Source organism: Colius striatus, chromosome 1 (genome assembly GCF_028858725.1).
Source record: "Colius striatus isolate bColStr4 chromosome 1, bColStr4.1.hap1, whole genome shotgun sequence".
In the NCBI taxonomy this organism is placed as follows: Eukaryota; Metazoa; Chordata; class Aves; order Coliiformes; family Coliidae; genus Colius; species Colius striatus.
This window is the reverse complement of record NC_084759.1, coordinates 167,471,219-167,494,974: the sequence shown is the minus strand read 5'-3', so window position 1 is coordinate 167,494,974 and position 23,756 is coordinate 167,471,219. Positions and strand designations below refer to the sequence as shown.

The window sequence follows — 23,756 nt, the reverse complement described above, 5'->3', positions numbered from 1 at the left end:
AACCTGGAATAAGACGAAACACAACCTCATTCCCACAGAGACATCCAGGTTGGGACTGTGGGAAAGAGATTTAGCTTGATGGACAGGCAATAGTTAAGGGCTATTTGAGGAAGAGGGTGGTGATGATGGTGGGTCTAAGCAGGGAGCATTGGGCACCCGAGGCAATGTGCATGGGACATCAGCTCCAAGCTCCTGGCTGCAAAACCCAAGTGTGGGTGCTGGGCATTTGGCACGAGACAGCGCCGACCTTCTTAGCCCACAAGTCTGCTGGAAGCTTGGCAATGGATTATGAATGACTAAAGCGTGGGAGGAGAAATTGATAGCAACACATACCACAGGCATGCGATCACAGGAGAAACCCATCAATAACTGCAGCATACTCAAACTGCAATTCTCAGTCAAACTTACCCCTCTGATAATTCAATGTACAACCAAAATGACCGTTCATACTGTAGTAAAGGTCATATCAATTATTTCTCACGCCATATTGGCACAGCCTTAACAGCAATGCTATTTTCATGAAAAGCAGAAAATGACTTCAAAACTGCACTGCAATCCGTAGTGATTGCTATAGATGGGATGTTAGGGGCCAAAGAAACAAAAACAGAGCTGTATAAAGGACAGAAGAAACTCGCCCATCACAGACAGAGAAGAAAAAAGAGAGAAATAAAGCTGCCACAGCTCTGATGTGAACTTGTAGTTTAATTTCCTTATTCTTAAAACAAGGCTTTTGAAATATGACTCATTTCCTGCCCCTGATGCCACAATCAATTACCATGGCTAAGGTAAGTCCAGCCCACAAGCCTTCCAAGCAAAACGCTGCTGGTGCAACTACAACCACCACCTCGTACAGCTGAAACACCCTGCTTTTAAAGCTGCAAGACCAGAGGCTGAGAGTCATGACAAGCAGATTTTCTGCTTGTGTCCTGACTTTACTGCACGTCTCTTGTTTCACCGACTCCTATGAACCATCGACACTGCCTGACATTGGAGACCCAAAGTTTATTGAGGAATGTGTGCAAACCCACAACAGATTCCGGTCTGGAGTGAACCCGCCAGCCAGCAACATGCTTTACATGGTAAGGGGATTTTCACAACTTCCGTGCAAGTGTGTAGCATTGTGGTGGTGTTTATGATTCTCAAAGATTGTTTCTGTGATGAAATGCAAAAACAAACAAAAAAAGAAAAAGAATAGCAACCTCCTGGGGTCCTAAGAGCTAATTCTTTTTAAAGCAGAGAAAAAGGCTCTGATTAGCAGATGGCTTTGTATAATCGGATACGTGTATAGCTTTTCCTGGCATAATTTCCTCATTTGAAACTCAAGATTTCTACCCTCAGCCTAACGCTGTTGTTTTGTGCTGTGAAAAGCCTCCTCGTTCCAAGGCACCGCAGCTCAACAGCCTCGGGTGTAATTTATGGGCAGACCTGAGCACAATCGTTCATACTCGAGGTGAAAAGGGCAGAGGCTGCTGCCAAACGATGCTGGAGAGCTTTCTCTAAGCTTTCTTTGCAAGGCTCTCACAGACTGAGCCAATAGAGCAGCTGCTCCTAGGTGCTGCTGTGGGGGAAGCCAGAAAGCAACAAGTGCAGCAGGAGGGAGCACCGGAGGCATCAGGTCCTGCGTCACTCTGCCCCCCCGCCTCTCCTCTGGCCATATCAGGGAGAAATATCTGCAGCCACCATGCAAAAGACAAATATACCCGAAAGCGGCCACCTCTCATTTCAGATGGCTGTGACACTTGTCTCCCTGCTGTGTGGCACATGGAAAACCCAGCAAGGAGGAAGCTATAAACGTGTGCACAAAGCTGGGTTTATTTGCTGAGAGGCCCACCTTTGATTTGTGAGATGTTCAATTCCTGTAGCTTGGAGTTGCCTCTTTTGTGCTTTTTAAAATCCATCATCCATCATCTTTTGTGCTTTTTGAGATACCGTGCTGCATCTTGGGATAAACTCCATGGATCTCTCAGATGGGCCATAGCAATTGTCCTTGTTCAGATCTCTTTCCTTTTGTTTCTCTCGCTTACTGTCTTGCACAGTCACCACAAGAAGCAGACATAACCACATCTGTAATTAGCAACACCCCAACTGAAGTTCAAAAAAAAAAGAGCTTGTTTTACATTTCTGGTTGTCAAATACTAAAAACAAGTGCCCATTAGGGAGGGGTGAGGGAACAGTGAGCAAGCTCAAGTGTTAGGCCTGACAGGAAACCATTTCCTTTCTCTTCTAGATGCATCTTTTACTTCAGCTTTCTTCAGCCACGAGTCCTGAAATTCCAGTACATTTTGCTCCAGACTGTGTTTTCTAGATTGCTTTACTGGCCCTACACTAACAAAACCTTGCTATGATGTATTAGAAGAGTAATATTCGTCTCTTAAAATTGTGACTAGTTTTTCCTTTTGAGAGATTAAAAAAGTGAAATCTGGAAAAAAAAACAGCTTAAGAAACAAACAAAGACAATTACAAATAAAACAACAACTAATTCATGGTAAGTTTCTTTTCGAACCCTGCAAACCCTCTAATGTTAAATATGGCCTCTCCCAGGAAAGATTTAATGTGGAGAAGCAGTATAATACATGATAAAATCTACTATGAAAGTAAAAGCATAGACATTGAAACCAGTGTATTTCTTCATTTTTGAATGGCGCTTCAACAATGAGGAAAAGGAGATTATTTCTTTATTTCACAAGGAACTTCTCTTTGCTGCAGATAATTTTCTAATTAGATATGTAAAAATGAACCCTGTGAACTCAGGGCATTTCCGCCTTTTGTAAAAATAGTATTTTTAAGGAAACACAAGGCAGAAACCCCTTTAACTCCAAGTAACAAAGCCCAACCATGTATATTTGTAATATGCTTATTATAAAATGAGAATGCTGGCGTAGCTTTTTTTTTACCTGAAAAATATGACCTCTGTCCCATTCACCCAAAGCATTCCTTAGCTCTGTTCCAAGGCTCTTCAAAACCTGAAGAATGTGTCTTACCAGTTTCATCTGTGCCTCACAACAGTCTCTTTCAACTTACTGCTGCCTTGCATCACTTTTCATGCATTCCGTTTCCCCTCCCTGAATCAGCAGGCAACTCATCTGACTTACAAAACCAAAAAGAAGAAATAGTTTATGGGAGAAAAATATTTGTAATTACTATTTTCTCAAATAGCAATGACAGCTATATGCAAACCTCCCTGTCCTGTGCATTTTCCCCATACAGTTTAGTCTAATCTTTTTGCATGAATTCAGTTTCAGAAGCAAATAAGGGGTATAAGTACAGTTAAACTACATATCATTCAGAGCTATCAGTTCTACACATTGCTTTTTCAACAGTCAGACAAGTGTAAGCATTTTTTTTTACCTTTGTGGAACTTTAAACTTTGTAATAATACTACTATAAGATGAAGGAGAAAAGAGTTGTGCAGACTCTTAAAAAGCAAAATGTGAAAAACAAGACCATGAAGCACTGAGGTGAACCCACCACTGTCATACATCCTTCGTCGTGGATTTCTCCTTACAACCTCAGAGCACTGCCAGGATGTAAACTGCAGCCTCTGTCTTAATTTGCAGTAATCCTAGGACTGGAAGATAACTTCTGTACAATGCCAGATTTTATTCATTGTCCTTAAGAGTTTTCCCCTAAGGAAATGCCAAGTTTACCTTTCATTTTCAATACATGAGGTTCCTGGGCAAGTTGTTTATGTGTCAGTTTTGTGAATGTATTTTGTTTGTGGGGCAAGGTTTTGGTAGGAGAGCTACAGAGGTGGCTTCTGTGAGAAGCTTCCCCTATGTCAGATAGATCCAATGCTAGATGACTCCAAGACAGATACACGAGGGGCTAAGGCCAAATCCATCAGCAACAGGGATAGTGCCTCTGGGATAAGGGATAACATATTTAAGAAGGGGGGAAAACCAACCTGCACAATTGCAGCCAGCAAGGGGAGTGAGAATATGCAAGAGAGACAGCCCTGCAGACACCAAGGTCAGTGAAGGAGAGGAGGAGGTGCTCCAGGTGCCAGAGCAGAGATTCCCCTGCAGCCTGTTACTGATCTGTTGAAAAGAAGTTCTCTAGTAGTTCTATTGTTTGCAGAAGCAACTGAGATAATTTAATCCATGTAGACAAGTACAAATTTTAGAAGTTTATTTTTTTAAAAAGTCCAATCCAAAATAGTTCAGGAGTGCTGAACAACTTCATTCATAGGACACAAAGTGTAACAAGAACTACAGGCATGCACTCACAGTACTGGATCTTCCAGGAGGCACAATGCTGTATTTGCTCAATCATGTGTATAAGAAAATCCAGCAAAATCAAACACCACCTGTAGTGCAAACAAAAGACGTTTTAACTCAGTTGCTTAAGTAACCACTTTCTGTAAGATTGAATAGCAAGTGAATGAGTGATTCCACAAGTATGAATCCAGCACTAACATCTGAAGCCACCAAAGAGGCAAACCAAGGAGCTGAGTTTAATGTGTCCTGAAAATCCCAGCATGCTTGTGAACTGACCTGCAAGTAGAGGCCTTAATGTGTGAGGCTGCATGAGACTCCAGTCTGGCTGGTAAAGGGTATTCCCTGTCTCCAGATTTCCTGTAATTCACTGTTTATGTTACAGTAATGTTCTCTCATGACTGGCACAGCATGGAAATGTGCATTGCACCCCAAACAATGTATTTGACTGACATACAGCTCTTGCTGTTCAGCAAACCAGTCAGCCAAGATCACCCACCATTCCAAAAACTTCCTCAAGTTTAATGAGTTAGTAAGTTCAATTCTGAAATGAGCCTACAAACCAATTTACCACGTGCCTCTGTAAGTCTCAGCAGAAGCAAAAAACAAATGAACTCAAAGCACAAATGTTACTGAGACCCAGCTTCTCCTGAAATTACTGCATTGCTAAGACATCAGAGTAATTTTTAGTCACCTTTATTTCTCAGAGTTGGGATCCAGATTTGGCAAAGACTGCGAAAGCTTGGTCAAAGAAATGCCTGTTTAAACATAATACGTACCTCAAAGACCCAGGGAAGGCTCACCCCAAGTTTACCCCCGTTGGAGAAAACCTCTGGACTGGTTCACTTCCTGGTTTTACTGCACAAGGAGCCATCACCTCTTGGTACAACGAGGTCAGCGCCTACAATTACGACACCAAAACCTGCAGAGGAACTTGTGGCCACTATACACAGGTAGGCATTGCATTTCTCTCACTAAACCATGAAATTATGAAACCATGAACCAGCATTGCCATTCTGACACGGAAACTCTAGAATTTCTGCTGCAAATTCCATGAACTATTTGCCAAGTGCTGTGATCTTATTTTATGTCTGCATGCAGGAGATGTTCTCATGTAGATGATCTCTAAAGGTCCCTTCCAAGCCCTACCATTCTATGATTCTATGTCCCCATTTTAGGGAGGAAGAGTCACTGTGTTATTATTTTAAATACAGCAGTTGTATTTTGTTTCCAGGAAGAAAACAGGACAGGATCGAGTTTTCAGGTATAGCCAAGCAGTGGCCAAAACCCAGGCAAGGGCAATGGCTGGGGGCTGCAGAGCACAGTGGGACGAGGTCCCAGCACTGGCATGCAAGGGCTGGGGAAATATCATCAGGTAAAGAGATGTCTGCAGCTCTGCAAGCATCACATGCACATTTTTCCCAACCACAATTCCCAAAGAAAGAGGGCAAATTGAGGGGGAAGGAGTGCCACTGCCATGCAAGCCTAAAATTGCTGACTGTGGCTATGGGAGAGCAGGACAGCTTGCAACAGTAGCTTGGGATTTGATTTTTACCTGAGGCTAATGCTTTCTGCAGATACACAAATGCATTTAGGACTTGAAGAGATGAGCTGAAGCTGGTGGTGAAGCTTGAGCAGGGGAGTTGGACTAGATGATCTTTCGAGGTCCCTTCCAACCCCTACCATTCTATGATTCTATGTGTCTGAACAACATGGTCAGGTACTTGTCCGCAGAGAAGATATTTGGATGTGGGAGCCATGACAGCTGTCAGCGTGTCGCTTTTAGACCTTGCTCACTAGGACACAGCAAGGGTCAGCATCTGGAAAATGCAGTGAAACACACCTTGCCTGGCAGTAAGGCATAATTCTGTTTACCATGTTGTTTGTGTAGGAGCAGCCCAGGTGGTTGCATGGAGAAGAATGAGAAAATGAGAATATTCTCACTTGAAGTCTGTGGTGATAGTGACTGGAGCTAGAAGCTGTGTGTCTGCCAGCTTTGGGAGGCATCCTTGGGGCTGCACTTCTGGGGAACCTCTCATTCCTCTCCCTCTTTCACAGCTGTGCAATTACTGCAGTTGCCAGAGCCACATCCCCAGCATATGCCTCAGCCAGTGGCCATCTGGGATGAGAAGGGTCCTTGGATTCAGTCCCTCATCATCCTCAGGGATGCAGCAGTTGTCTATGGCTGGTGTTGGGAGCGGCCTCTGCTTTGCTGCTGCACTGAGAACACTCTCAGGAGCTTAAGAATTGTCCCCTCTTCCCAGAGATGACACCAAACTGCCACAGACAGAAAACACCAAGCTTCCCTTTTGAATCAGTGGAGGCACAAGTGTGCTGTGAATCTCCTGTGCTGCCAGGACCTCTCCACATCTCTCATAGCTGGTCACCACTGCTGTTGTTGGGTACCATTTTACCTTCATCCTCCCCTCTACTTCTGTCTTGGGGTTTATTTTTCTCCAGGACTGCATTTGTCTGTGTGCTAATCTTTGAGCTGGATACATATAGTATGCTGGATAAAACTGAGTGATTTCTTGTAGAGGATCCCAAGATGATTTAATGCCCTTACCTCTAGATTATCTTAGTCATAGCCATGATGCTAAAAGGCAGGACTGCAGCCAAGACACGCTTCTTCCCCCTGCTCCTCCCATAACATCAGTGCCTTCTGCCAGTTTGCCCATTGATCCCCATTGGACATAGTATGGGGATAATCAGCCTCTGCAGGAGCTGTAGGAAAGCTAAAGGATTGCCATGAGCTTCAGCTTCTCCTTTGCAAGAGACAAAAATTACCTGTAACAGCTAGTTATTCTTTCTTTCAAAGTCATTTTAATAAACATCTGATGAACTGGGTAAAACAATCAGGTGTTTTTCAGAACAAACCATGATTTTGATATCCGTTCCTGCTGCTTTCCCCCATGAAGCCTGCCCAGGGAATGCTCCACTTCATTGTAATGAAACAGGGGAGGGCAGGTCATCTCCATAACGCTTCAGATGTTGAAGCAAAGCCTTTGTCACCACTATGCCCGTCTGTCTTTGCAGGTTGTTTGGGCTACAAGCTACAAGGTTGGCTGTGCTGTCCACTTCTGTCCTAGGGTGACGTACACCTCCATAACCAATGCAGCACACTTCATCTGCAACTACGGGCCGGCGTAAGGATTTTCATTACAAGTATTTCACAGGGTGTTGGTCTTACCCATTCCCTCCCACAACATGCAGTCCTAGATCTATTCATGTGTTTTGTGGGAGGAAATGGTACCCAAAACAGAGGAGGAGGTACATCCATGTCTGACCAGTTTCTTTCTTGCTGGATGAGTGTTATGAGCCAAAAGGTGTTGGTACTGGTAGAAAGGGTAAAATAGAAGGTGAAGATATGAAAACACTGAAGTGATCATTTGAAAATGAATCCCTTGCTCCCAAGTGTGAAGATAGCCCTGGATGGTTGCCAAGATGCAAGCCCAAAGTCTGAAAATATTTCCACTTATGCCTGCAGAATTAAGCCTCCAGGTCAATGCTTTGGATACATATTGAAATGTGCAATGCACCAGCTGAGGGCTGCTTGTGAGGCTGGGTCTGCTCAGGGCAACATTTTATCCAGAGGTCCTTCATATGCATAGTCGGTAAGATATTCAGCTAGGATGGATGTTTTTTACCTTTCTCCATCAAACTAATGCCACCACAGTCTAAAAACTTGACATGCATCCAGTGCTGGGCCAAGGCCAGCCCAGCCCGTAAACTCAAGAAAGTTTAGCATTCCTGCTGCCCATGCTTCATCCTTGGAAGAATGTGTACCCCTGACCAGATACCTTGAAATAACACAGCTGCTTCTGTGCCACAGCAACAAAACCACTCTCCCCAGAAGCCCCACACCCAAATGCGTTGAGGGTCCATTGCCCTTGCTAGTTCTTGAGCTGAAAGCTGCTGCTCACCCAGGTCAGCCTCTCCTTTCCCTTCTCAGCAGTAGCTATGCACCCCACTGTACCAGATGGTGCAGAAAACCCGTGCACAGGCAAGCAGGATCCCAGTGCTGCCAGGAGTTGCTCTCTGTCCCTTGAGCCTCCTGAAGACATGAGAAAGTCTTACTTCTTCTGCCCCTTAGCCAATAGCTGTGTTGTGCAGAGGGCTGAAATTATGGTGGATTTCTTGCCCTGAGCTGGCAGGGACCCCATGGGGAAGAGGAGCAGTGCCCTCAGCCTCATCAACTCCTGGTAGAGCAGGCAGACCACTCTCTGGGGAGGCAAGGGGCTCTAGAGAGGGCTCTAAAGCTGGGCCCTTTGCTGCTGGGTAAGGACACTGCAAACAGGCTCTTGTATGCTAAGAAGTGGGGTAATATCACATCCAGCTGTTGCTTTTGAGAAGCAATGACCTAAGTTATTTACTTATATAATCTTTAACTATTTTCAACTCTGCCAAGGGCCAAAGCAAAATGTGTGCACAGTTTCAATTCCTAAAGTAGAGTGTACTCCAAAGGATTCTTTTCAACTTAGACCAAGCAATGAAAGCTTCACCTTACTGAAAGTAATGTGGTTTTACCACAAAGTTTAGCACTGCTGAGATTGTATGCATATAAAATCCCTTTCAGTGTATTTATGAGCAGTTTGAGGCTTTGGCCACACTCCAAGCAAAGCAAAACACTGAGCTGCCTTTGGTGCAGCATCAAAGGTGGGCAGGTAATATCCAGCCAAGAGCCTTGGCAAGGGCAGCTGGTGCCACTCATGCTGCTGGCAGAGGGAGGGAACAAGGGGAGACACACACCACTCCTAAAATATTTACCAACAAATGGATGAAATTGGTACCTATGAGAGATTAGCCAGCACCAGAGACTCTTCTTCAAGGCTGAATATGCACATACATACACAATAACTGAACCTGCTTTTGCTCCCATAGCTAGAAACAGCTTTAAAACCCACAGTCTCCACACACCAATTATACAGCTTTGAGACGATTTTAATTCCCAGCCATGCAATACTGCTGTCTCCAGGTTCCTAAACAACAGGGTGCCCATTACACTTAACCTCTTCTGCTTCACTGCATGTCTTGGGCACGTGTCTTGATCTCCTTATCAACACAACTGAAGCAACACCCAGCCAGCTTAAAAACTCATTAGCAGTAGATATTAAGGTTCTGCTCCCAAGGTTCTGCAGTTTGAGAGCAGTGTTGCTTTCCTTGGCAGTGGGAACTACCCAAGGCACCCGTATGAGACGGGAGCAGCGTGCAGCGGCTGCAGTGGTGACCCATGTACCAACCGGCTCTGTCGTAAGTAGAAGACAACCAGCCCCCCTCCCTAAGCACACGTAGAAAGAGAAAAAGGACACACAAGATACTGGCAGGAGGCAGGCACAATGCCTTTCTGTTCCTAAATATAGTCTGAAATATTGCGGTCAGAAGCCAAGTGGGCAGTGACATCCAAAGAAAGTGGAGGAGGGCAGGAAGAGCCTGTTTTCCACCCTGGGGAGTGATGGGATGGGAACTGCTCTTCTGGTGCTGAAGGGTATGATATGGGAGACAGAGGCCACAGTTTATGGTGTGATTACCCCTGCCAGGAGGTGCTGCTTGCAGAAATGAGGAGCATAAAAGGGGATACACATCCCTTCCTGGGGATTCCAGGTTATTACCTGGTCCATGAGCTGTGGCTTGAGCTGGTGAGGGTCCAAGCCAGCCTTACCCACACTGTGCCACTGCAGGAGGGGAGAGCTGCCCTGGCACTGCCAGAGCTGCTCACTCCAGTGAGCATCAGCCAGGCCATCTGCTTTCCCCTAAGCACCAGGAGAGACCCAGGCTGGCATGTGAGAGCCCTTTGCGGGATCATGGTGCTCAGCCTGAGCCCCTGGCAGCCTACCTGATTCTTCTGCATTTGCCTTTACAACGGCTGAATGGATTCAGGAGGGGAGAAGGTCCTCTGCAATTCCTGTAAGAAGGACAAGGTACTGTGCTGTGGGCGTCTGCCTGGGGGAAGCTGAGCATATGGTCGCACTTTTCCCCAGCACTCGACCTTAGCTGAACTAACAGAGTGGGAAGGTGGCATTAAAACCAACACCACAGGAGTGAGAGGGGTTCTTGACACACAGCACAGTTTAATGTTAGCTATGTGCTGAGGGTCCTAAACACAAGGCACTGTGCAAAAGCCAAGGTGATTTTGCAAAGCATGGCTAGGGGATGCCAAACACTGGTGAGAGGAGTCAGTATGGTGTGACCAAGTGCTCCTCAGCAAACTGGCAAGTGTCACTGCAGGGCTCTCCCAAAGTCAGCAGGTCTTTGCTTCTTCCTGGAAAGATGTGCAGCTCCCACAGGTGTATTTATGAGCCCATCATGAAACTCTCACTTCATTCCCTTTTGCTTACACTTAAATTGTTTATAATGTCTAAGACTGCTTATGTTCACTTCTTTCCTCTCTCCAGAAAATGCCGAGCGTGACAAAGTCATTAGTAAGTACCACCAGAATTACTGCTTCCATTAGTTTCCCTTGGTGCAGTTATACTTGAAAACAAGTAACTTGTTTTGTTCATAGATGATTCCAGGTGGTATCCAGAGTGGGACAGGCCTGCATGTGACGAGTACTGCATTGCCGTTATTGCTTTAAGGCCGTTACTCCTCATGCTGACGATTCTGGCCACCTGGCTCATACCAAAACGCTGGTCTGTGGTACCTGCCAGTGAGTGACACACATGCAGAAGACCACGAGAGCACTTAGGCCAGCTCATCCCTTCCCTGCACAGAAGTTACTGGCGGCACAAAGACTGGTGGAGACATTGCTGGTATCCATAGGTGGTTTAGACATACAGAAGCACTGTCTTCACTGCAGGCAGCAGCTAGGAGAGCTGATCAGCAGTTTTCTCATTGCTCAGCACCAGGAACTGGTTTTAAAGTACTCAATGGGATGGGTGGTGCAGGCTGTCCAGGCAAAGCAGGCCGACACTGGGACCCTGCCCCATGCCCCACACACTTTCCTCAGTAGGGTCCGAGGGTGCTCAGCCCTGAGGCCCATCCCCAGCACACACCTCACCCCTTCCCCTGTGCACTGTCGTTTGACACTCCTCCACCAAGATGCAGAGGAGCAGTTTTTCCTTTAAATACTTTCTTTTGGAGACTTTTTGGACTGTGAGCTCAGGCATTTGAATCCCAGGGCAAGAAGTGTATTTTCCCCAGTGCACTGCTGGTATGTCTCTACGCCTAGAATTTGGTTTTAAACACACATCATCTGTGCCAAGACATTGTTTCACCTGTGTTTACACATGATTATGTATCACTGCAATCTTTCCTGTTTGCTTTTTTTACTTTGTTTTTCCTGAGAATAATGTTTCAAACAATAAATCATGATTCCCTGTCTCTCAGGTATGGCAATCTCGTGTTTGCAATGCGAGCTAAAGCTTAACTGCTGGTGCATAAAAAACCTCAACATTCAGCTCCAACCTGCACAATGCTGAGAAACACAATGCTGGGAAAGACGGCATGGAACTCCAAATAAAAGTCGTGCTGTGGCCATAAATATGCCTTTGGTTTAACAGCTGCCAAGAGATGAATCTCCTGCAACCTGCACATCTGGAGCAGGCAGAAAGCAGTGGGGGCAGCTGCTGTGTTCAGCTGGGCACATTCTTTACCCCCCCAGTTGCTCAGCTGGAGGGGAGGCTGGAAGGAGCAAAGCTGTACAAACTCACAGCTGGGCTGTAGCAACTCATATCTATGCAGAGGCAGGTTTAGCTGCCTGTGCACTGTGCCTCTCCAAAGGGCACAGCCACAGTGCTTTAAAGGAAGCCAGGAAGTTCTCCTCAACATTGTGTTTCTGGGCTACTGCCCCGAACAATATCTGTCAGTGTTTCTGCATACCCAGTGGATCTTACCTGAAAACATTGGAACTGAGACCCAAAGTTTCTCTGGTTACTCCTCCACATAGTAAACTGCTTGCAATCAAATCAGCATCACACCATTCCCCGAATAAATAAGTTTTAAAAATGCCAACATGTCTGGAGACAAAACTACACATTTCACCCTGAATATATCTTTGCCCTTGATATATCTTCAGTTTGTTGGCTACCAGACCCTCTGTAGCCAAGATATCACACAGGCAGACAGGAGATGAGCAGTTTATTTTCCAGACTCCAGTGACCAGGGTCTCAGTGCCCATGCTGGGAGAGAGCCAGCCTCGGTTCTCTCTTCCAAATTAAGCAGATTAGGGTGTTTTAAAAAGTATACCCCACTGGAAAAGCAAGGCTATGGGTCCAGTCATTAAAAAGCACAGCCACTTTCCTCCCCACTTGTCTTTTTGCCATTGTCTTTGGTGCAAGACACAAGCCTCATGCTTCACAGACTGCAAGGTGCCACCTGAAAATCCATCCCGTGAGGGTGGCAAGCAGCAGACAAGCAGTGGGATGTGCTCCCACCCTAGCACGGAACCTGACACAGCCTCTGTCCCACAAAAGTCACCTGCACTTAGATCCTACTGCTGCAAGGAAAAACTCAAAAGAGGGAAGAACACATGCTGCTGTGTCCAGGGAGCAACAATGAACTGAGAAGGAATTCTCCCCTGCTTAGTTTAACATACGCTCAGTCTTGAGGAGTAAACAGAACGAGTAACAGAGCCCTTAAAGTTCAGAATATTCACAGCACTGTCACTAACTATGTACTTTGGGAGCTCTAAGGAAATACCACAGTAAATACTTCATCAAAAAAAACCCCTGTAAATCACTGGAGTGTGGGGGAAAAATACCTCAAACTTTACCACACGGTATCTTTCAAACAAAAAAAAGCCTGAAAGCCAAAAGGTCAAAAAGCTAAACAAGTACTGCATTGCTTTTTTAGGACATCCAAAAATCCAGATATCAAACCACTTTGGGTTGTCCATGGTTATCTTATGGCATTTGCCCACGAATTCCACATGATAAATGCAAAACACCGATACATAAATACAGCCTTCAGGTATTTTTTTGTAAGCCTCTTAACTCTAAAAACAGTTTAAGACAAATTGCAATAGTTAAAGTCATTCTTAAAACACAAAACAACTCATTTTAACCTTTCCACATCATTTTGTATTCTTTACTTCGTATACAAGTGTTAGAACTGTACAGCCATATACTCTCAGAAAACAGGTGCAAGAAGCACCAATAGTGAGTCCACGTAGACATATGTCATTTAGAAAGGGACTCTAAGCAGGCACATCCTTTGGTTTAACTCACCTACAGGAATGGGTGCAAGCTTTCTTGATTTTCCAGTTTAAGTAAATAAATGTCCAACAACTGCTGAGATTTGTCAACCATAGCAACTGAAAAAGATTAAAACACAATGTGAAGGCTTTTTCACCCTCTAACAACAGAAGACTTCCTGAAGTCCGTTGAGAGTTTTATTGTGGATAGGGATTTGATGGGAAAGCTGCAAAGATGACCCAGCTGTGGGTTCTAAATTTTAAGCACACCTCTGGGGAGGTACATATAACGTAAAGCCAGGCTGCCACCAACCTAAGTTACGTTTTCCTGCACTGCAACTCAGGTGACCAGGCGGTTTGCCGATGCAGCCAGAAAACACTCTTTCCCAGGGTGCTTTCAACTAGATCAGGTTCCTGGCATGAAATTCCAGCCTGCAAGGACAATGTAAGGCAATCAGCTCTACACTTTTTAATTTTACCTTTTTATACATCTGTGCCAGTTCTCTGCAGTGAAAGGGGCCTCGTCCAGTCCAGATTAGAACCAAGGGCTCTCCCTTCCCTGATACACTCACGCTCCTTCCCTGGCTGCAGTCAGACTCCTCCTTAGTGGCTTCTGTCTCTGCTGGAACACTCATCTATGGGACCACACAGTAAGAACAGCTATTAAACTCAGGTATTGCAGTGCCTCCTGTTGAAGTGAGTCCTCACTATATGAGAGGTCTAAACTACCTGTCTGGTACTGACCTTGGGTCACCCCTGTGCCCTGTCAACTGCTGAACATCAGCTGCTGTGTATTCTATAAAGCTTCTCATACTGCCGTTATCGCTAAATCATCAGCTCACTGCAGTTTCTGAAATGGGTGTTTGTGAGGTACTGATCATAGTCTCAGTGAAGTATCTGCTGAAGCAGTATTTCCCTGGTGGATTCCACAAGTAATCAAGCTGCCATTTATGAACAACATAGTCCCTAAAAGGACTGAGAGCACTTTCCTCCTCAACAATTAAATGCCAAGAAACAATGGTGTAACTGAAAGGCATAGCAAGGTTAATCTTGCCTCCCAGACTGCAGGCAAGCATCTTAGCCAGTAGGTCTGTGTTGAGAAATAGTTATTTAACCACATATATTCTACATTCTTATATGTACAAAAGGAAATACCTGTGGTTTTGCTTTCTATATTCAAACAAAAGGTCACTAACTTAAAAGCAGCAAGCTGCAATGTTCTAGTATAATCATTTCTACTGCATGTGTAGGTGATTAAAGCTCCAAAACCTGGCAAAAGCACCCCAACACAATCATGTAATTGGTGTGGCTCTAGCACATCATGACATTTGCTTCTTTAACCTCAGATGGATGAAAGAAGCAACATGTGCTCTTCTGATGAACTTTATTTCCTCCCAATTTACATTTTCAGGAAACAAATAACTTCTAAACATCCTTTAAAAATGGAGAGGCCTAAAAAAGTAAGAAAAAGAAAAGGAACAAAATGTTTTAGACCTTTTTGCAAACAAGAAGTTAATATGTTTAAAGACAGCAAGGGTTTTGCTTTCCCTGCAGCACAATCCATGTGGAAAGACACTTCTGTCTAGCAGCCTCCAGGATAAGGCCAACAAATGACAGTTTATTACCGGCATTCAATTAAGATTATGGTTTGTCTAATTCTCACATGAAGCTGTGAGCTTGTTTCCTGGAAAATAGTAAGTAGGCTCCATGGCAGATGACTGATTAAAGGATTTAAGAACAAAGTATTAAAATAGTTTATTACCACCAAGACAAAACACGCAAAAATAATCAGCTTTTACAGAAACAAAAGCATAATATAGCAATAGACCTTGCCTGCTTTGCACAAGTGATCGCCGTAACTGAGGCTGGGTATAGTCTGGTTGTCTTTCACAGAAAAATTACCTTAAACTCCCAGCAAATTCTCTGACCCTAACGTTTAATGTACCCTGCATCAAACTCCAAAATGTTTCCACCACAACACCTTCCCTTCAGGCAGATGGATACTATCCAAATACACTTTCTTGCTTTCTCAAACAATAGAGCAGCGCAGATTTTTGTCACTAGTCTTCGCAATTAATTCTGCACAGCTGCTTTCAGTCCACTGGTGAAACTGCACTTAGGAAAAGAGAACGATATTTGTCCCAGTCTTTCCTTGTCCAGGTTATACTGACAGCAAGAAGTCTCAGATATTCCAAGTGTGAAAATTTCCATTAACATAGGAGGAAAGTGAGTATCTCTGGTGGTGAATTACTTCTTTTTCTTTTTTTTCTTTTCATCTGCTGCCATTTTTAACTTGACTTCTTCCACAGGAAGTGCTCCTAATTTCTTCTTCTTTGCCATCTTTACCTTTTCCTTGATGACTTCAATATCAATTTTCTTCTCAGTGGAGGCTACATAGTAAAAATACAAAAATAGCAGACATTAATTTTAATATTTCTAAATTTTTACAGCCTAGAAGATGACTTCATACATAAATACAGTAAACTGCATCCTGTGGCATTGGTTAGGACTTGGTTTTTGTTCACTAATGGTTTTACAAACTATTCTAATAAGAATTTTTGTTTAAACTAGTACTATCTACAAACTTCCTTCACCAGAATTCAAAGGAGAACAGCCATACAAAGAAATCAGATGGTGTTTTTTATATATGAACACAGATGCCACTGTCTGTAGACATACAAATTGTGACATTCAAAATCTGCTGCTCAGACCACAGATGAACTCCTCCAAAATTAATAACACACACACACACGCTCTTAAAGAGAGGCCTTTTGGCTTGGTTGGTCTCATGTAAGAAGAGATTGTGGCATTTTATCTTTCTGCAAATAACTAAGACGGAAAGATCCTAAACGTGCCTGTCCCATCCTTATACTCTGTCCCTGGCCACCCAGTAATGGCCACTGTTGGGAACAGGATGGGGAATGGTGGGCTGGGGAAACAGGATGAAGACCTCTCTAGCAAACTTCAGGGAGTGACAAAATACTTAAGTTATTAACATGCAATGCTGAGCAACACGAATAACCTACTCTTACGCTCATCTAGGGGATGGTATTTTCCCTTTTGGGCATGAGTCATGATGAGTTTGGATCTAACTCTGATAATCTCACACAGTTAATTTCTGCATCTAACAGTGAGCACCAGCTGTCTTCTTTGGATCTCAGTTCTCTCTACATACAAATTACTTCTGTCATTTATTCTTGGAAGACTGAAGGATTTCAGGTCAAAATACATACTAGTCAGAAAAGCATAGTATTTTAACATACAGTATAGTCAAAAGCAGGATCATGGAAAATTTACTGCCATCACAAAAAAAGTACTGCAGCAATGCAGCAGAATGCATGCTTCTGGAGAAACACACTTTTCAGTTTGTAAGAAAATGTGTAATATGAAGTGTAATAACATGTAGGTAGCAGAGCTAATAGATATACTAGGTATATTTTCTAATACACTGAAGGATTAAGCAGGATCATCAAGAAGTCCAGAAAACCCAAGATTTGTTTCTCTAGTGTGGAAAAAACAAGCCATCTGAGAACAAAAGATCTTAGTTGCACAGAATGTGGATTAACTTTTAGAAAAGCTATTTACCCATCTTACACCAAAACTTACTTGTGGCATAACTTTACAAGTAAATCTTGCATTTGCCTTTCTTTTTCTTAACAGAAAATCCATTTGAATGCAAAAGTTATGGCAGCAGCTCTGCTGCAAGACTGAAAGCCGAGTAGCCAGAACAGCCAGTGGAGATGGATGCCTCACTATCTCCGTCAGAACGTTCTGCAGACAACTGTCATTGTATAGGTACAGCATTATGGGCTGCATGATCTTTCTACTGTCTCTTGCAACTCCAGGCATGGATCTAATCACGAGAAATTTTTTTTGCACAATCTTTCTTAGTTCCTACACCTGTAGCTCTGCAAAATCACTCAGTCTAGGAATCAACAGCAGGTTTTAGAAGAGGAAAAATCCCCACAAATGGTTACCTTTCTTTGTTTTCACAACTGGCTTTTCCTTTGGTGGAATAAAAGCTTTATTTCTTTCCTCTTGTCTTTTCTTGACTGCATCAGCTTGCTTTGCCTAAAATTATCGATAAAAAGGTCAGGTATCAGCAGAGCAGGACAAAAGGGACACAAAAATATAGTCATCCAAGTCAGTAGTCAAATACCTTTTAAGTGAATAGTGGGTTAATTTGATAAACTTTACCTTTATCTCTGCCACTTGCTTCCGTTTCTTCTGTCTTTCTTTCAAGAAGTATTCACCACTTGCCAACTCTTTGTCAATCTACGTAAAACAAGCACCAAGGAGCTTTAGACAGATAGAAGAGGACTCCCAAGCTCTTGTTAGCAAGAACACAATTTTAAGTTGTGCTACAACCCTGCACAACCAAATAAAGTTTCAGCTGACCTGGCTTTCTGGCTGTGGAGGTGGGAACGGTGTGTATTCCTTCTTAGTGTTTTTCTTCTTTGGCTCCTTACGTTTTTTCAAGTTCTTCGGCTTGAACTTCGGCAAAAATCTTTCCCAACTTTGTGACCTCAGTTCGGGATCTTTTGCTAATTCCCTTTTGATCATCAACGTCTTCAGTGGTTTTAGAATGTCACAAAGAAATGATTATAAAAAAAACAGTATTATAGCAGTAGCCAAGAGCTCCAAAGTACAAGTTTTACTAAACTTTGTCACAGTGAATATGCTACACTCAAACTTTCCACCTCTCACTTCAGTAACAGGGGCTTAATTATGAAGAGCAGAACCAGAAAGACACATTTGTCTCAAAATAGGTATGGAGTGCATTGGAGACAGTACCTCAGTTTCAATGAGCAAGTATCAAGTGAAAAATCAAAAAGGACGAAAAATTGATACAGACTTTTCCTTTGACATTTTCTCAGATACTGTTAATGATATTATGGCAATATATCATGACAAAATGAAGGATATGAAAGTCAGGGGTTTTTTTTTAAGCAGCACACTACAGGAATTCTCAAAACCAGATTGCCACACAGAAACATCTAAATTATGAACATACAAATCTCTCAGAAGAAACAGTACTTTCTTGTAAAAAGAGATGCACAATGGACCACGCTAACCTTAATGTTATATATGGGATGTATATTCTTCATCGTGTCCAGAACAACTTTTCTAACCTGTATTTAATGAAAAAGAACAGAAAACTCAGCAACTATCTCACATTCTAATCACTTCAAGCACCAGATATACTATCTTGCTTCCCCTCCCCCGCAAAGAGGTAGATTTTAAAAGCTAATGCACATGGTTAACTGGAACACACAGCACTTCAGAAATATTAATAGTATTGTCGTGTCTGTAATACACTCTAGCACACCCCACAAACATTACTTTCACATTACCATGGATTTTTATGGTATCATGAGAAACTTGCTTTTGATAAGCACTCTTCTCCTAGTTACTAAAAACATATTAGATGCTCCTTAAAGTTATATATCACTAACTATGCAGTACTTTCACTCTTACACTTATTATCCAAAAGCACAAAAACTCTTGCTAAAACAACCTCAAAACAGTATTTCACAAATACTTTTTTACTTACAAGACAGCAAGTCTAAACAAAATTCAGCAGCTAAGATGTCAAGACTATGGACATTCACATAAATGTTGCTTACTAATACATAGCTAAAAGTCAGTGAGACACTCCCAAGGTTGTCAGATTTTGCCTCTCTCCTGCTCTCAAGCTGGGCATAGAAGTATGCTACACCAATGGCTCATCTGACCCTCCTTACCTCTTTTAGGCCACTAAAGGGTCCAAGCGCTGAAACTGTGTTGCCTTGCACCATAATGTAACAGTTTGTTAACAGTTCCAGGGCCTACAACAAAAAAGAAATTAGACAAATGTAAACTGAAGGCCTGACAACAAACCTGGGTCTAAGAAATGTCTGGTTACTACAGCTATAGGAAATACCTTCAGAGTAGACCCTTTTGGCCCAAGAAGCCGTCCTCTTCTTTTTATAAAAGTGTCTCTCTTCCTCACCAGAGAACCTATTTTAATGATGTCACAGGCAACATCATCCTGAAGGATACGAACTGCCTGAAGAGACAAGAAGTAGGCAGTATCACCTGAATGCAAATGGATCTCTCAAAAGAGTCAAGTTCATTCTTCTCACTTTGCTTCCACATACGTCTATTTTAAATAGACGGTTTCAGTTAACCTGACTCGTCTGAAACTCCTAGATTTTGAAAATGTCCTATTTTATAAGTATTATGATAGAATTTGATGCAAACTTCCAGGATTTAATACAGACCTGTTCAAATGGAACACTTCTTGCCAGGAGTTTTATTAAATCTCTAGCCCTGATGATTACATATGGATCGAAGGTGTTCTTAGTGGTGGTGACAGTCATGCTTCCTTCAATTAGATCCAGCGTTGCACTCACATACTGTAACGTTTGAGAAGAAACAATGACTCAATCTCTAAATAAGAACCACAGAATCAATCTTCAGCAGTAAGGAGTTAACAATCACGATGCTACATACTGGATACAGATCCACTCTGCAAAACTCTTCAAAGTGACTTTCAGCTTAAGGAAATCCACACTCATGAAAAAGACTGAATGTGTGTGTCACAAACCCAAATATACCACCTCTCTTGTCTCCCTGAATTCAGGCACAACCAAATTGCCAGCATCTGGATGGCAAGACAACTGCTGCTGCAAAGAGCTTTGCTGACAGCATCTTTAAGGAACTGCAAGTCTAGCTACACAGACCTTCACTGACTGTCAGGACAAGAAAAGATTACACTACCAATTCCAAATGAGAACACAGTATAAATATACACAAATACAGCATCAGAAAACCAACTTGCATGATCTTTATGAGTTTAAGTAAGATCTGTATCTCCCAAAAGAAAAGATAGGGTACCACAAATAGCAAGCATTCATACATGTTCATTCAAGGCTTTCTGGACAAGTGGCCAGCACTCTTTTATGTAGGCTTCCCTGTACTTTGGGAATAACGTTGCGAAACTGCTTTCTTCCAGCAACCCTCTAGGATTATCCTCTCTTGTAAAGGCTGGCTCTTTCCATCCATCTGGCACAGTGAGAAGTTCAGATTCATCAACGGCTATAGGTATTAGAGGGGGAAAAAAAAGATAAAAGGTTGGTTTTTCCTTCTCTTTCATCAGTGGCCACTACATACCCCTATTACAATAACCAGCAGCAGCGACGCAAAGCTGCATTTAACACACTGTTGAACGTGCTCTAAACTCTCTTGACCTTAAAAAACGTTACCGCTTTAAGGTATTGGGTTTTCCTCTCAAAAATCCACAGCTGTGAGATGGGCCGCGGGTAGCACATGGCATAAGGCGGCGGCAGAGGCCGAGGCGAGCAGCCGCGGCCCCGCACTGCAGCCGCCCTTCCCCAGGCTGCCGCGCCGCTCACACGGACCCGAGGCCACGCTTGTTGCGGGCCACCGGAGGGCCCATCCCCAATCCCAACCGCTTCCCAGCGAGGCGGCTGCTGGCCCCGCACAGACCCGCGCCCCGCCTCTACCTTCAACCACTTTCTTTTTGTTCTTGCGTTTTCGTTTCCCTTCGCTCTCCGTCGCGGCCGGGGCCGCCGGGGCAGGTTCCGCCATGTCTGCGCGCTCTCCGCCGCTCACCCGGCGCCGGAAGCAGCCGCGCCGCGGTGTAGGCCGGGAGCCGCTGTGGGGGCGGGAGGCGCGGCTGAGGGCCGGAAAGGAGAGAGGGAGGAACGGAGGGCTGACGGGCGGACGGGCGTCCGTGAGCAGGCGGTGTTGAGGCTTTGAGAGCGGCTTTGCCGATTGAATGCACAAAGAAGTGAAGGTGAAGCGTGTGTGCCCGGGCTGGCTGCGCTGCTGCCCAGCGAGGGGTAGTGCCGGCCTCTGCTGTGTGCGCCAGGCCGCCGGTCACACCGGGACGTCTCTTCGCTGCTTGCGGACGCAGGAAATTGCTGCAGCGCTCGTCACGGTTGCTTTATCTCAAGGTGTGTGTCTGTAGTACCAGACACAAGGGATTCCCTGTAGACTCGTCCTCACTTAATACCGTATTTCCTACAAGCGGGATTTGGGTTTTGAGCTGAGTGACCATAGTAAGGTGATGAATGACGTGAGAACTGCACGTGAAGGGTTTAAAAGTGCCCGTGGCCACTTAACTCTTGTGCAGACACCGGGGAGGTGGTGGCCTGAGAGACCAGCCGAGGACAGAGAGCCTTAGGGCTGCGAGACATCTCTGGTTACAAACTGCGGGACAGAGCAGGCAAACAGCTTCAGAACAGTTTCAGCAAGACCACGGTGCCCAGAGTGAGACCTTTGCCTCATTAAATGTAAAAATATTACAGTGAACACCCATATAAAGACACCATGCCAAAACATGTGACTGTGTTCCTCAACTCTGCTCAAATCGTGTTAAATGTCACCTTGTATTGCATATGTATCGGTAGGCAGGTAGTTTATGTATGCATGTAAGGATTGTTTCTTTGTTTCTCGATGTGCGTGCCAGGAGGAGAGATTGCCTCCTGCACCCCACACTGTAATAAACTAACATCAGCTTTCTAAACCCTAAAATTGTTCTGGAGAGTGATTTTCTTACAGATCTCGTTAACATTTGCACCTGGGCAGCTAGGGGCTGCTGTGGACACAGTCTGCCTCAAGCCAACAGGGTCTGGTAGGTGGTTTTGCTGTTAGAGACCTCATGCACTTCCCCACGGTGGCTCTGCAACTCCCTTTTGAACTCTCTGCTTACAGGCATGGGCCCTCAGAAATTTAGTGCTGCGGTTGAGGTCAGAGGTGTCTACCAAATGGTTTTTTTCCTTCTTCCTCTTTCATGTGAAACATCTTTTCCAGACACATTGTTCAGCTTTGAATTTTGGCAACATAAAGGAAAAATGAAACAGCATAATCAAAAGGTGCACTGAACTATGTTGATAAATACTTAAAGTATTTCAGTGCTTGTAACTAAAGAAAATGTCTTCCTGATAAGACCTAATTATTCAGCTGAATAGTGTAATTTAATGTTCTCTGGGGGTGCTCTGCACCCTTTTCCTTCACCTCTTCCTGTACCTGTAATGGAGCGTTTCCTTCAGTAAAAATGCAAGAGCGTGCTTCCTTCGCTCTTTATGGGAACCACAAAAAGCCAATGGAGTGAAAAACTGGAAGAGACCTTTTAGCACAAGAACATCTGCGTCTCTGAGGCAGGATGGCGTTGTCCTTGACAGATGTTCATCAGACCTGTGCTCTAGGGTGTTTAATTACCATCCTAATGAGAAAGATATTACTGTCATCTGATCCGCACGTAAAAAACAGTTAAAATATCAGTTTTGACCCCTCCAAACTGTTCTTTGAACCGGGCTGCTGTCTTTCCCAGCCTGTTCCACCTCCAGAACAAACAGGACATCGGGATCCCAGCCACGTGCAAGTTTACCATTGAGTTGATGCTCGTTTTTAGCCATTTATTTTAGTTTCTGTCTGCCCCCATCCTTCAAGCAGGGAGGGTGCAGTGGCGCTGCTGGCAGGCCTGCATAGCACAGCACATCCCTTCGCGGGGCTGCCAGGGGCTTGCAGGGGGAGTGAGCTGTCTCTGCTCCGAAGCTGCACACCTGCTCTGAGGACAAAGGGGAAACATGGAGCAAGGAGAACCCCACGAGGCCGCACGGCAGATGGGTGTTGGCGGGTCTCTCCGGAAGTTTGGGGTGATTAGCTCTCCATCCCCAATCCCGCTTAGGTGGCTGGGAGCTGTCCTCCACTCTGTTGGCCTCTGCTTGAGGGAGGAGATGAGGAGAGATGGAGGCGATGGAAAACGTGCTCCTCTCTGCCAGCCCGGCTCTGCCGTGCGTGGAAAGGCTGGAGTCCTGCTCCTGCCTCTCCTGGCCCCGGAGCTCGGATGCAGTAAAGGTGCAGTGCCTGTGGGCGAGCACAGGGAGGCGAAGTTGTTCCGCTCAGCTCTTCGACACAGAGGTCTTCTTGGATTTCTGACAGGGCTCGTACCCCTCTGCGCTACGCAGCATAGGACGAGGGTCCTGCGCGGGGATGGGGAGCTGGTGGATGCGGAGGCAGGGCTGGGGGACCTGGGAAGGCGATTCTTGGAGAGGAGAAGCTCACGGTGCACGTCTCGCCCAAAAACTGGCCAGGTGTTGTGGAAGTGCAGCAAAGCAGATTTGAGAGAGGATGATTAGTTAAGTGCTTGTTTATAGCCTGACTCCTGTGGTTAAGATGCAACCCACCAAAAGAATCCCGGGAGTGGGCTGCGGAAGGGGCATGCTGGCAGCTCTCAACAATGGGCTCAAGGCTGTGGAGCATCGAGAGCACAAAGATGAATTACAAGTGGCAGCACAAGAGAAGAGGGAGCACAAGGGAGAGGTGTGGGGAGGAGGTGGCATGGCCAAGGCAGTGAGTGAGACAGAGGATCTTTGCAGCAGGGCGCTCTCTGACTATGAGAA

At 44.6% G+C, this 23,756-nt stretch overlaps 2 protein-coding genes across 2 annotated transcripts; one reads left to right on the top strand and one right to left on the bottom strand.

Annotated features, from left to right (window-relative positions):
• The first annotated feature begins 806 nt into the window (after positions 1–806).
• On the top strand, positions 807–11,525 carry LOC104552082 (glioma pathogenesis-related protein 1). The gene is made up of 6 exons (XM_010209921.2): positions 807–1,079; positions 4,922–5,167; positions 7,251–7,360; positions 9,382–9,464; positions 10,607–10,633; positions 10,717–11,525. The coding sequence occupies exons 1-6, from the start codon at positions 900–902 to the stop codon at positions 10,866–10,868; spliced, it is 798 nt and encodes a 265-aa protein (XP_010208223.2). The 5' UTR covers positions 807–899; the 3' UTR covers positions 10,869–11,525.
• A 3,549-nt stretch (positions 11,526–15,074) lies between these two features.
• KRR1 (KRR1 small subunit processome component homolog) lies at positions 15,075–21,209 on the bottom strand. The gene is made up of 10 exons (XM_062016217.1): positions 20,853–21,209; positions 20,246–20,424; positions 19,608–19,742; positions 19,268–19,393; positions 19,089–19,172; positions 18,420–18,476; positions 17,743–17,913; positions 17,542–17,619; positions 17,322–17,415; positions 15,075–15,734 (listed from the first exon to the last, which is right to left on the bottom strand). Exons 1-10 carry the CDS (start codon positions 20,935–20,937, stop codon positions 15,592–15,594), a joined length of 1,152 nt encoding a protein of 383 aa, XP_061872201.1. The 5' UTR covers positions 20,938–21,209; the 3' UTR covers positions 15,075–15,591.
• Positions 21,210–23,756: the final 2,547 nt, after the last annotated feature.

What these genes read in the sequence shown, in the direction of transcription:
- LOC104552082 (XM_010209921.2), top strand. Translation starts at nt 900, where the DNA reads ATGACAAGCAGATTTTCTGCTTGTGTCCTGACTTTACTGCACGTCTCT. An exon ending in CTTGTGGCCACTATACACAG is followed by an intron (nt 5,168 to 7,250) that starts GTAGGCATTGCA and finishes CTGTCTTTGCAG; the next exon opens with GTTGTTTGGGCTACAAGCTA. An exon ending in ATGTACCAACCGGCTCTGTC is followed by an intron (nt 9,465 to 10,606) that starts GTAAGTAGAAGA and finishes TCCTCTCTCCAG; the next exon opens with AAAATGCCGAGCGTGACAAA.
- KRR1 (XM_062016217.1), bottom strand. Translation starts at nt 20,937, where the DNA reads ATGGCGGAACCTGCCCCGGCGGCCCCGGCCGCGACGGAGAGCGAAGGG. An exon ending in AGAAAGCCTTGAATGAACAT is followed by an intron (nt 19,743 to 20,245) that starts GTATGAATGCTT and finishes CAAACGTTACAG; the next exon opens with TATGTGAGTGCAACGCTGGA. An exon ending in CTCCACAGCCAGAAAGCCAG is followed by an intron (nt 17,620 to 17,742) that starts GTCAGCTGAAAC and finishes TGTTTTACGTAG; the next exon opens with ATTGACAAAGAGTTGGCAAG.